The following is a 13,506-nucleotide window of genomic DNA, read 5'->3' as shown; positions in this document are numbered from 1 at the left end:
GCATCATAAGACACAGAACTTGTATCGAAAGATCAGTGTCATACAACTGATAGTCTTCATCTAAGTTTGTTCAATATATTCTATCTGTTAGAATGGGTGTGGGCTTTGGTTCATTAATATGTAACAATGTTCTTGAGATGACATAAGATTTTATAAAAATAAATATCTCCGCTCAGACAATGCATTAAAGGTGTGAGATTTGAGTCTGTCAGTATTCCAATCTTGAATCAGACTGGTTCTGTTTCCAAAGTCGGAATTTGTAAAATATTACATGGATTGACTGCCTGCAGATTGTGTGCTTTGTGAACAAAATTGAATGTATCTGCAAATATAATTCTGCCAATACAATTTCACCCCAAAGAGTGGTGTGTGTATGTGCATGGGAGAGTGAGAGTGTGTGCATGTGAGTTTGTGTGTGAGTGTGCACAGAAGTGTGTTGTGTATGCTTAGGAAAGTGAGTGTGTGATGGAGTATGAGGCTGTGAGTGTGAGAGAGTGTTGAGGGGTGTGTGTCTGTCTGTCTGTGTGTCTGAGAGATAGAGTATGTGTGTGAGAGAGAGGCTTAATAAAAGCAAGGGGTTGCATTTTTGCTAAAACAAGGACTTGTCCAGATAATGGTTGGGCCATGAGTCATGTTAGAGAACAGATAAACATGGAGGTGGGGGGAGGCAGTGTTCAGGTACATAGTTCTTTGTCTACCAGTGATGCAACTTCCAGAGTGGTTAAGGTGGCGTTTTGCAATATTGTCTTCATTGTTCACACCACTGAGTATAGGGTTGGGACATCATGTTGAGGTTGTACAGGATGTTGGTGAGGCCACTTTCAGAGTACTGAGTACAGTTCTGGTGAGCCTGTAATAGGAAGAATACTATTAGGGAGAGTTTAATAAAGATTTACCAGGATGTTGTAAGGACTGGAGGGTTTGAGTTCTAAGGAGAGGCTGAGACTTTATTCACGTGAGCACAGGCGGTTGGGGGTTGACCTCATTGAGATTGATAAAATCATGAGGAGTGGAGATAAGGTGAATCGAAAATGGCTCTTGCTTAGTATAGGGGAACTCAAAACTCGGGGGCATTTTCTTTTAATGTGAGGAGAGAGATTTAAAAGGAAGCGGAGGGGCAACATTTTGCAAGAGGGTGAGTTGCATGTGGAATGAACTTGCTGAGGATGTGGTCGATGCAGGTACAGTGACAACATTGAAACAGCATTTGGATGGGTACATGAATAGAAAGGTTTAGAGGGAAATGGGCCAAATGCAGGCAAGTGGGATGTGGGAATATGTGTTTAAATGGAGCGGTGAGCTTTCCCAATGTAGACAGGGCTCCTCGAAACGTGGCAGTGTCCCCCCCTGCAGCTGCAGAGCGAGACAGGAGAGTTTGTTTTTGTGAATGAGCAGTTGTAGCGCGAGGTGGCTGTTGCTTGGTGACGGTGAGGCTCCCCCGGCCCCGCCCATCCCCCCGTGCAGACGTCACGCGGGGGCGAAGGCGGTTGGGAGGAGAAGTCGCTCGAGCGAGGAAGCGGCGGGAGGGCGGCCGTTAGGAAAATGGCGCCGTGCGGCCCGGGGCAGACACCGGTATTTTACACTCACTTTCCATCTGCTTTTACTGGCCCTTGTGCTGTTTACCCCTCACTGTGTGTTTAATCCTTGTGCTGTTTACCCCTCACTGTGTGTTTAATCCTTGTGCTGTTTGCCCTTTGCTGTTACTTGTGCAATTGCTGAGGGTAGTGTGTAAATACTAGTGAAGGATACTATGCACCAGCCTCTCCTTATAACTCAAACCCTCCAGTCCTTACAACATCCTCGTAAATCTTTATTAAACCCTCTCTAATAGTATTCTTCCTAATACAGGGTCACCAGAACTGTCCTCAGTACTCTGAAAGTGGCCTCACCAACATCCTGTACAACCTCAACATGATGTCCCAACCCCTCTCCTCAGTGGTGTGAACAATGAAGGCAATGTTGCAAAACGCCGCCTTAACCACCCTGTCTACCAGTGATGCAACCTCCAAAGAACTATGTACCTGAACACCCCCACCCCATGTCTGTCTATTCTATAACACGACTCATGGTCCGATCATTATCTGTACAAGTCCTTGTTTTAGCAAAAATGCAACCCTTTGCTTTTAATAAGCCTCTCTCTCACACACATACTCTCTCTCTCAGACACACACACACCCCTCAACACTCTCACACTCGCAGCCTCATACTCCATCACACTCTCACTTTCCCAAGCATGCACACACACACTTCTGCGCACACACACACAAACTCACATGCACACGCTCTCATTCTCTCATGCACACACACACACACTACTCTTTGGGGTGAAATTGTATTGGCAGAATTATATTTGCAGATACATTCAATTTTGTTCAAAAAGCACACAATCTGCAGGCAGTCAATGCATGTAATATTTTACAAATTCCGACTTTGGAAACAGAACCAGTCTGATTCAAGATTGGAATACAGACAGACTCAAATCTTACACCTTTAATGCATTGTCTGAGCGGAGATGCCTTTCTTTTATAAAACCTTGTCATCTCAAGAACATTGTTACATATTAATGAACCAAAGCCCACACCCATTCTAAGAGATGAAGACTATCTAAGTTTGTTCAATATATTCTATCAGTTGCATGACACTGATCTTTTGATATAAGTTCTGTGTCTTATGACGCTGTACCATGAGGCTTATATATTGATGAGCTGAAAATGTGTTGCTGGAAAAGCGCAGCAGGTCAGGCAGCATCCAAGGAGCAAGAGAGTCGACATTTCGAGCTGAGAGACTTGGGTCTTTTCTCATTGGAAAGAAGGCGGTTAAGGGGGGATTTGATAGAGACATAAAAGATGATGAGAGGATTTGATAGGGTAGACAGAGAAAGACTTTTTCCTAGGATGATAACGTTAGCTTGTACGAGGGGGCATAACTACAAATTGAGGGGTGATGGATTTAAGACAGATGTTAGAGGCAAGGTCTTTACACAGAGAGTGGTAAGGGCGTGGAATGCCCTACCTGCTAAGGTAGTCAACTCAGCCACATTAGGTTGATTTAAACAATCCTTAGATAAGCGCATGGATGATTTTGGGATAGTGTAGGGGGACGAGCTGAGAATAGTTCATAGGTCAGCGCAACATCGAGGGCCGAAGGGCCTGTTCTGCGCTGGATTGTTCTATGTTCTAAACTTAGTGCAGGAGGCTGAAAGAAATGAGCAGCTTTAAAACAAAAACCTCTTGGAGCTCAAAGCTTTCAATGAGAGTCTGAGCCCGGTGGTAAGTTCAGGTAACCTTTATTGCAACCCAACTTTGTTACAGCTTCAGATCCCCCCAGCAAAGAGGCAGAGAAAAAGTAGTTGCTTTTTGAACAGCTCAAGGTGAAAGTGCACACACCACACCTCCCCTGTTCCCCCCACGCCCCCCACCCCCCTCACCGTCTTTACTATTGGTCAGCACCAAGCTGTCCCTTTGTAATTGGATCCTTGGTACAGCCGTAACCCGGAGGAAGTATTGCCTCACTCAGCAATTTCAACCCATTCCCTGTCTCCAGTTAAGTTTCTCCTCACTCCTTTGCCAGTCGGGGGAGGGCAGTGTAGAGTCAACCAGACTGCTGTGGGTCTGGAGTCACGTGTAGGCCAGACCGGGTAAAGGATGCAGCTGGAACGACTTGAGTGTATCCTTTCCCACAATGGAGGTTCCCTTCCCTAACAAGGGAGAGAGGGAATCAGATGGGGGCTTTCTCCCCCTACCATCTCCTCCCTGAAATGGTCTCATCGTTAGATTCCGAATTCCACATTTCTGACCGAATACCAATTCTGCCATCTGTCGTGGCGGGATTCGAACCTGGGAGTCCCCGGAACCGGGTTGATATTCCAATCGATAATGGGACTTGGCCGTCACTCCTTCAATCCCCCTGCGATGGCACGTGAACTCGCTGGTGCGTCCGCAGGTTGGAGGAGCAGGTGAAGCCCTTCCCGCACTGAGAGCAGGTGTAAGGCCTCTCCCCGGTGTGGATCCGCTGGTGCGTCAGCAGGGCAGAAGATGTGCTGAAGGTCTTGCCACACTCGGGGCAGCTGAACGGCCTCTCCCCGGTGTGGACACGCTGGTGTCTCCGCAGGGAGGAAGATCTGCTGAAGGCCTTCCCACACTCGGGGCAGCTGAAGGGCCTCTGCCCCGTGTGGACCAGCTGGTGGCTCCGCAGTTGGGAGGAGCAGATGAAGCCCTTCCCGCACTGAGAGCAGGTGAACGGCCTCTCCCCGGTGTGGACACGCTGGTGCATCAGCAGGGTGGAGACGTGGGTAAAGGCCTTCCCACACTCGGGGCAGCTAAAGGGCCTCTGCCCCGTGTGGACACGCCGGTGGGTCCGCAGGTGGGAGGACTGGGTAAAGGCCTTCCCGCACTGAGAGCAGATGTACGGCCTCTCCCCGGTGTGGACCTGCTGGTGGGTCAGCAGGGTGGAGGATGTGCTGAAGGCCTTCCCGCACTGAGAGCAGATGTACGGCCTCTCCCCGGTGTGGACCCGCTGGTGGCTCCGCAGGATGGAGGAGCAGATGAAGCCCTTCCCACACTGAGAACAGGTGAACGGCCTCTCCCCGGTGTGGACACGCTGGTGCCTCAGCAGGGAGGAGACGTAGGTAAAGGCCTTCCCACACTCGGGGCAGCTGAAGGGCCCCTGCCCCGCGTGGACACGCCGGTGGGTCCGCAGGGAGGAGGAATCGCTGAAGGCCTTCCCACACTCAGGGCAGCTGAAGGGCCTTTCCCCCGTGTGGACCCGCTGGTGGGCCAGCAGGTGGGAGGAATGTCTGAAGGCCTTCCCACAGTCGGTGCAGGGGAATGGCCTCTCCCCGGTGTGACCGCGCCGATGAATCTCCAGGGCAGACGGGACACGGAAGCCTTTCCCACAGTCCCCACACTTCCACGGTTTCTCCACAGGGCGGGATTCCTCAGGTTTCTCCATGGCCAAAGCTTCAGCTGCACACAAACACGTGTAGAGCCCCTCCCTGCCATGAAATTCCCTTTCCAGGCCGTATAACTGTTTCAGGCTCCTCACACAGTGCGCTGCAACAGTGGGGTCTCTCGTCCAGTCCCACTGATGCTGAAAACATACTCAGACAGGAACCAAAAAGCTTTGATTCCTCTCTCAGAAATCACGGTCGAAAATCTTTGCTGGCCCCAGTGGACTGAGTGACTGTTAGACATTGACATCAAAGTGAGGACCGGAGATGCTGGAGAGTCAGTCGAAAAATGTGGCACTGGAAAGTCACAGGGGAGTCAGGCAGCATCCGAGGAGCAGGAGGGTCAATGTTTCGGTTATAAGCCCTTCATCTGTTGATTTTAAAACTTCCCTCTTCAAATCTTCAAAAATCCTGTCAGAATAGATTACAAAAGTCATCACTGTCAGTGCAGGGTAGAAATTCTGAACAAGCAATTCTTTTCTTTTGTTATTCCACAAAATTGAAAGCACTATCCCACTCTCTCTTCCCCTCTGTTCTCACTCCGCTCTAACTAATTCCCCTGAAGGTGCTGATTCAGGATCTTACAGGGACAGAAAAAGCAAAAATGTCAAGACTGACATCTCTCTGAACTTTGGATACCTCCACCTGAAAGTTAATATCTTTCCCAACACTGGGGTCCTGCTGAGAGTGAGCAGGTCTGATTTTGGGAAGCAAAAAAAAGTGTCAATTCAGGGTGAACCTGCCACGCAGCTTCTTGAGGAAGGACCAGGCACAAAATGGTTAATGTCCCCAGGAAGGTGGGAGCAAAATGAGACGTCAAGGCATTAACGCCGACATTAGAGAGAAAGTGAACCTATTGACGTGGCAAAAGTTAGTGGAAAGCCAGAGTCATAGAGATGTACAGCACAGAAACAGACCCTTCTGTCCAACACGCCTGTACTGACCAGATATCCTAAATCAATCTCGTCCCATTTTCTGGTATGTGGCCCATGGTCATCCCCACCCCCTGTCCTGAGACCTTGATGCCTCCAAGCTGACCCTCAAAGTTTTAGTTTGTCCCTCCATTCTTTCCCAGTTGTCTTTTGTAGGTTTTGAAAACTTCACCAATCCTCTGAGTATAGGATTTGGGAAGTTATGTTGTGGCTGTACAGGACATTGGTTAGGCCACATTTGGAATATTGTGTGCAATTCTGGTTTCCTTAGTATTGGTAGGATGTTGTGAAACTTCAAAGTGTTCAGAAAAAATTTACAAGGATGTTGCCAGGGTTGGAGGATGTGATCGATAGGGAGGCGAGGGCTGTTTCCCCTCAGCGTTGGAGGCTAAGGAGTAACCTATAAAATCATGAAGGGCATGGATAGGATAAATAGACAAAGCCTTATCCAGGGGAGGGGGTCGGGGGGGAAATGAGTCCAGAACTAGAGGGCATATGTTTAGGGTGAGGGGAAAAGATACAAATGAGATCTGAGGTGAAACTTTTTCACACAGAGAGTATTACGTGTATGGAATGAGCTGCCAGAGGAAATGGTGGAGGCCAGTACAATTGCAACATTTAAAAGACATCTGGACAGGTGTATGAATAGGAAGGGTTTGAAGGGATATGGGCCAAATGCTGGCAGTTGGGATGAGATTGGGTTGGGATATCTGGTTGGCATGAACAGGTTGAACCGAAGGGTCTGTTTCTAAGCTGTACATCTCCATGACTAGTTGGACCACTTCCCGCTCCTCCGCCCTTGAGCCCCAGTTTTCTCATTTTCCCTCCCCCCACCTTGTCTCAGTCCCAACCCTCGAACTCAGCACCACCAGCCCAACCTGCAATCTTCTTCCTGACCTCTCCACCCTGACCCCAGCTCCCACTCCGGCCTATCACCTTCACCTTAACATCCTTCCACCTATCGCATTTCCAACGCCGCTCCCCCAAGTCCCCCCTCCCTTCCTTTTATCTTAGCCTGCTTGGCACACTTTCCTCATTCCTGAAGAAGGGCTCATGCCCGAAACGTGGATTCTCCTGATCCTTGGATGCTGCCTGACCTGCTGCGCTTTTCCAGCAACACATTTTCGGCTCTGATCTCCAGCATCTGCAGTCCTCACTTTCTCCTCTTGCTAATATACCACTTGCCTTGCTGATTGCTTGCTACACCTGTCTGACAAATGACAGTGACTGGTGTAGAAGGATGCTGAGGCCTCTTTGTCCATCCACACATCATTCCTGATAAAGGGCTCATGTCCAAAACGTTAACTCTCCTGCTCCTCGGATGCTGTCTAACCTACCGTGCTCTTCCAGTACCACAATGTTTGACCCTGATCTCCAGCATCTGCAGTTCTCACTTTCTCCACATTCAAATACATCTCCATTTAAACAATGCACTTCCTTTCTGCGGTTTTTTTCCACAGCCAAGGCTATAACTTCATATTGTGGTACTGCATTTGCCATTGTGGTCTTCTCTATATCGGAGAGCGAGTGCAAACTTGGGGAACGATTCGCTGAGCATGACAGCTGTGCCCGCAGAGGGCGACCAGACCTCTCAGTAACCACCCATTCCAATTTCCTTCCCACCCCCTTTCTGACATGACCATCTTTGGCCTGCTCCATTGCCACAACGAATCTAACCGCAAATTGGAGGGACAACACCTCATCTTCCGGGCAGCCTGCAGCCCGAAGGACTCAACGTTGAGTTTTCCAATTTCAAAAAACCTCCCTCTCCATTCCTTGACTCCATTCCCATCCCCGCCCTCCTCCCTGCCACCAACAAGATTCATTCCTCCGATTGACCAACCAGGTCGTACCCTCTAACTGTCTTGACCTTTTCCCACTTCACCCCCACCCCCTTTTCTCTGCAGCTTCTGCACCCAGCCCCTGCCCTGAAGAAGGGTTACAACCGATTCGTCGACTTCTCCACCATCTGATGCCTCCTGCCTAACTATTTTGCCAATTGAGATACAGACCTGGATCAACGTTTCCGGAGTCTGTCCCTGCCGAATTCACTCTTTCCTTTCAGTTGCTGCAAGTCAACAATTGAACTACAGAATGAAAAAGAAATGGAAAAGGGGGCGAGATAAGAGAGTGCCGTACTCACAGATCTGGGACAGAGGAAGGAATGTGCAGTCTGGGTAAAGCTCTATCTTTATTCAGAGAGAGAGGATCAGGAGCTGCAGCTTGAGAAGTTCATGGTCCAACTTCCGCATTCAGACAATGGGCTGACTTTGATTGGCAGGAGGACCAGACTCCTTCCGGTCCTCCAATGTTGCCTATTGGTCAATCAAAAGAAAGTCTCGCGCCTTTTTTGCGTCCAGCAATGAGCATGCTCAGTGTTTTGCTGACACTGGCCAGCATGCGCACTGCGTTGCTGACACCAGCAAACATGCGCAGTATGCTCTCTGGGGATGTTGGTGTTCCTGACAGATTTTAAGTGTCCAAATGCCAACGGGGTGAAAAGATTGAGCCACAATTTTTTTTCCCTGCGGCTCGATATTTTATTCCTTTTGCATTTTGTGTGGCTGCTCAACTTTTGTATGTCGTTTCCCCTTGTTGTGGGGGCAAGGCACCGAGACCAGAACTGGAGGGCATAGGTTTAGGGTGAGAGGGGAAAGATTTCTGAGGGTCCGAAGGGGCAAACCTTTCGCACAGAGGGTGGTATGTGTATGGAATGAGCTGCCAGAGGAAGTGGTAGAGGCTGGTACAATTACAGTATTTAAAATGCAGCTGAATGCGGATATGGATAGGAAAGATTTAGAGGGGTAAGGGGCGACATGCTGACAAATGGATCACTAGATTAATTAGGACATCTGGTCAGCGTGGACCGCAGGGTCTGTTTCTGTGCTCTACAACTCTGAGTCTATCTTTACATAGTATGGAAAATAAAGAGCATGAAAGCATAGGAAGGGTTAGAGCATGGAGACTACTGCCAATTTGTTGCAAAGGATAGTGGAAAGCTCTTACACCAATTAGCAGAGTAAGGTTGAGGCTGAAAGGTCACTATGGCAAGATGAGATAACAGTCAGTAAAGTTAGCCTCACCTGCTAAATATGATTGACAGGACGGGGACAATAAATATTTGGGACATGACATCAAATATCTAATTAATAATGAGTAGAGTCACCCTGCTTGAGACTATTGATAATAAATATCTAATCATGACATTAGGAAAATATTAAGTAGGGTCTGGAATGCAAGACCGTTGTTGCAAAAGCTGACATTAAATCTCAAACTGTGACATTAGAATAACATTAAGTAGAATGTAGGAAAAACTGTAAGGGCACAAATAAAGAGATAATGGGAACTAACATCACTGGTTTATTGTGTAGCTAGCGTGAGGAACTTTTGATTAATATAGTTGGACATGCTGATAAGCTAACAAACACACTGCTCAGCTGGAGAAAACACTGTCTCCTCTGTCCAGGAGTAAACGCTGGAAAGGTTGTATTGTTCCTAGGGAGGAGGATGGTCTCCGGCGACACTCTGATATCTATCAGCTAGTAAATGGGGCAGAACTATGGAATTTAATCTCCAGGCATTCTGGGAAATTTAATAAGAGAAGGAAGGAAGTAATAAATAGTAGATCCCTACAGAGTGCTGAGGAACAAAGGGTCCTTGCTGTCCAAGTTCAGAAATCCCTGAAGGTATCAGTATAGGTCAAACGGGGGATGAGGAAGGCATAGATTTGTACTTTTTCACACAGAGGGTGGTGCGTGTGTGCAATGAGCTGCTAGAGGAAGTGGTGGAGGCTGATCCAAATACAACATTTAAAATATAGTTGGATGGGGGCATGAAAGGGTAGGGTTTAGAGGGATATGAGCCAAGTGCTGCTAAATAGGATAGATTAATATCGGATATCTAGTCAGCATGGACGAGACGGACTGTTTCTGTGCTGTACAGCTCTATGGCCATCCACTTCATTTTGAAATGTTTTCACTACCACTTGGAACACCCCGTTAGGGTTCAGAGTGTGCCAGGTCCTGACACCTCCTTCCTCACGTCTCCTGTGCATTTTAAATCAATAATACTGGTTGTATGTTACTGGGTTAGCACTTTAAACACACAGACACATACATCATAATCAGAATTTCTATTTGGTACAGACAGTGATGACTTCTTTCAACTTTGCTAACAGGTTATCAGAAGGGGAGGATCTGCAGACAGAAATCTTGGAAGAAATTCCATAACAAGATCTGACAGGGTCACTCAATATCATTGGGGGGTTGAGTCTGGAAAGAGAAATCCATTCGACCTGCTTCAAAAGGTACTGGTAATCAGTGTGAGCAGAGAAGCACTCAGAGAGGAACACACCAGTGAACTGAGCTTTAACTGGTTACACAGAATGAGTGTATGTGTCCCAGGGAGCTGACTATGGGAAGGAGCTTTAACCAGTTACACAGACTGAGAGAGGGGCTGGGGCATTTATTTTACCCTGGAGCATCAGAGCCTGAGGGGTGACTGTAGAGAGGTTTATAAAATCATGAGGGGCATAGATAGGGCAAATAGCTTAGTTCTTTTTCCCCCAGGATGGGGGAGTTGAAAACTAGAAGGCATAGGTTTAAGGTGAGAAGGGAAAGATTTAAAAGGGACCTAAGGGACAACTTTTCATGCAGATTTTTGTGCATGTATGGAATGAGTTGCCAGAGGAAGTGGTGGAGGTCGGGACAATTGCAAGGTTTAAGAGGCATTTGGATGGGTATATGAATAGGAAGGGTTTGGAGGGATATGGGCTGGGTGCTGCATGAGGGGATTAGATTGGGTTGGGATATCTGGTCGGCATGGGCGGGTTGGACCGAAGGGTTTGTTTCCGAGCTGTACATCTCTATGACTAGCACTCGGAGCATGGCTCCTTCATCAGGTGATTGTGGAGAATAAAATCATAAGGCACAGAATGGATGGAAAAACATTACAGTGCACTGAAATGATTGTTAAGTCTTTGATCTTTTAGTATGGCCTGCTCGTATCATTCCTGAAAGACATTTTCTTGAGATAACTCTAAGTTTTATAAGAAAAGGTGACATCTCAGCTCTGACAATGCATTAAAGGTGTGAAATCAGGGTCTGTCTGTATCACAATCTTGAGTCAGACTGGTTCTATTTTCAAAGTGGAATTTACAAAATATTACATGGATTGAACAGCCTGCAGGCTGTGCATTTTTTGAGAAAAATAGAATGTATCTGCAAATACAAATTCACCCCCATGGATGTACGTGTTTATGTATGTGAATGAGACAGAGTAAAGTCTATTGCGTGCTGTACATCCCGATGTCTACTCGATAACAGATGCTTTAATTCTGCTGGCGTAAATATTGTTATAAATCATAGCTGTTATAAATCATAAATCCCAGCTAGGACTACACTGTGTGTCTGGATGGTTGACAGGCTGGGGATTGTGGCTTGGGTCTTGATTGACTGAATATTTTATTGTTCCAGAAGGTGTAGGGGTGCGGGGGTCAAAGCTTCAGCAGAAATCCAGCAGAGCAGAACAGACCAATATCTTACTCTGTGGGTACAGGGACAGAGGACAGAGAAATCAGGACCTGAATCCAAGCTAACAATAGACTTCCCTGTGATCAGTGCTTTGATGAGCAGCGCCAAGCCTCTATCTTCACCTCGCTTCCCATTTGACTATCACCTTGATATTCCGGATCCAATCCTTGTCATCCTGAAGCCATGCCTCTGTAAGGAGTCTCAGATCATAATTATTCTCTTCAATGTGTGCAGTCAATTTTGTTACAATGCACCACACATTCAGAAACATCGTTTTTAGTTTCACGTTTTGTGATCTTCAGAATCCGGTTTTGATTGCTGGTACATTTACTCACCTTGTCCCTTTCTATCGTTCTCTGATGTTCATTTTCCACATCACTACATTGTTCACCGGCCTTGATTTGGATTGGCCATGCTAAATTGTCCATAATGTACAGGCATGTGAAGGTAAGGTGGGGTAGCCATGGGAAATGCAGGGTTAGAGTTTCATAGTAAAAGAAGTAGTAGTTGGCCATTTGGCCCATCGAACCTGCTCCACCGTTCATTATGATCATGGCTGATATATGCGTCATCTGAGATCCTCCTCCCTGCATTGTCCCAACTACCCTTAATTCCCATACCATGCAAATACCCATCCAACTGTGTTTTGAATATTCTTAATGAAGATGCCTCTACTGCTTCCTTGGGCAGGGAATTCCAAAGATTGACTACTCTCTGGGAAAAGCAGTTCCTCCTCATCTCTGTCCTAAATCTACTCTCCTCAACTCAAGGCCTGGTCTCATCCTGGGTAGGGTAGGCCTTCATCCCCACAGTGCAATAAATTCCCACTTTCCACCAAACTCCCAGATGTACTCACTCACTCAGTTGCTGTCTCACAAACGAAATACTTCATTGTAACTTCTTTTGCTTCCAGTAAGGGCAACCCATCTTGGAAAGCTGCTCTGAAAGTCCAACCACACTTCTGCATTCACCAGAGACAATTCCAGGATAACAGCACAGAAACAGACCCTCCAGCCAAACACGTCCATGCTGAACAAATATCCTAAATTAACCTTGTCTCATTTGCCCATATATCCCTCTAATCTCTTCCTATTCATGTACCCATCAAGATGGGTTTTAAATGTTGTACCTGTTCCAGCCTCCACCACTTCCTCTGGCAGTTCGTTCCATACATGCACCACCCTCTGTGTGAAAAGGTTGTCCCTCATGTCCCTTTCCCCACTCACCTAAAATCTATGCCACTTTAGTTCTGGACTCTCATAACTTGGGGAAAGACCTTGCCCCTTATAAGGTTAACCCTCAGCGTCCGATGTGCAGAAAGTGAGACCTGCAGATGCTGGAATCAGAGTCTAAAAGTGTGGGGCTGAAAAAGCACAGCAGAACAGGCAGTATCGGAGGAGTGGGAGAGTCGACATTTCAGGCCCGAGCCCTTCATCAGGAATGATGCATGGATGTACAAAGGGGCCTCAGCGTCCTTCTCCACCGACAGATGCACAAGCAATCAGCAAGGCAAGTGGTATATTCGGAAGATGAACTGGGATTAGCAGTGGGGATGTCATCCTGCAGTTAGGGGGTCATTGAATATATCCAAGGCTGAGTTCATCTGTTTTTTGAACAACAGTGTGTGGATTTTTATGTTGTGTGGATGAGGTGATTTTTTTTGTTGACAGTGGTTTATGTGTTGGATGCAGGTACAATAACCACGTTTAAAGTGGAAGGCAAGAAAGTTTTAAGACCACGACAGAACAGTTAGTTAGACAGCACAGAAACGGACCCTTCAGCCCTACTATTCCATGCTGACATTTTTTATTCCTGATGAAGGGCTTATGCTCGAAACGTCGAATTCTCTATTCCTGAGATGCTGCCTAACCTGCTGTGCTTTGACCAGCAACACATTTGCAGCTGTGATCTCCAGCATCTGCAGACCTCATTTTTTTTTCCTGATGAAGGGCTTATGCTCGAAACGTCGAATTCTCTATTCCTGAGATGCTGCCTAACCTGCTGTGCTTTGACCAGCAACACATTTGCAGCTGTGATCTCCAGCATCTGCAGACCTCATTTTTTATTCCTGATGAAGGGCTTATGCTCGAAACGT

At 47.1% G+C, this 13,506-nt stretch overlaps 2 protein-coding genes across 2 annotated transcripts in view; one reads left to right on the top strand and one right to left on the bottom strand.

The window, feature by feature from the left end:
• The window catches only part of LOC132808057 (zinc finger protein 850-like), a 72,755-nt gene that overhangs the window by 25,878 nt on the left and 33,371 nt on the right, over positions 1-13,506 (bottom strand). Inside the window, exon 2 of the mRNA XM_060821968.1 lies at positions 3,925-4,935. Coding sequence (XP_060677951.1) covers positions 3,925-4,935 — 1,011 coding nt within the window. The remainder of the gene's footprint in view (positions 1-3,924; positions 4,936-13,506) is intronic.
• The window catches only part of LOC132808041 (zinc finger protein 664-like), a 156,238-nt gene that overhangs the window by 119,772 nt on the left and 22,960 nt on the right, over positions 1-13,506 (top strand). The window lies entirely within an intron of this gene.

The sequence above is a fragment of the Hemiscyllium ocellatum genome (genome assembly GCF_020745735.1).
Source record: "Hemiscyllium ocellatum isolate sHemOce1 chromosome 27 unlocalized genomic scaffold, sHemOce1.pat.X.cur. SUPER_27_unloc_3, whole genome shotgun sequence".
NCBI classification, from domain to species: Eukaryota; Metazoa; Chordata; class Chondrichthyes; order Orectolobiformes; family Hemiscylliidae; genus Hemiscyllium; species Hemiscyllium ocellatum.
The sequence above is the reverse complement of the archived record's forward strand: the minus strand, read 5'-3'. Positions and strand labels throughout refer to the sequence as shown.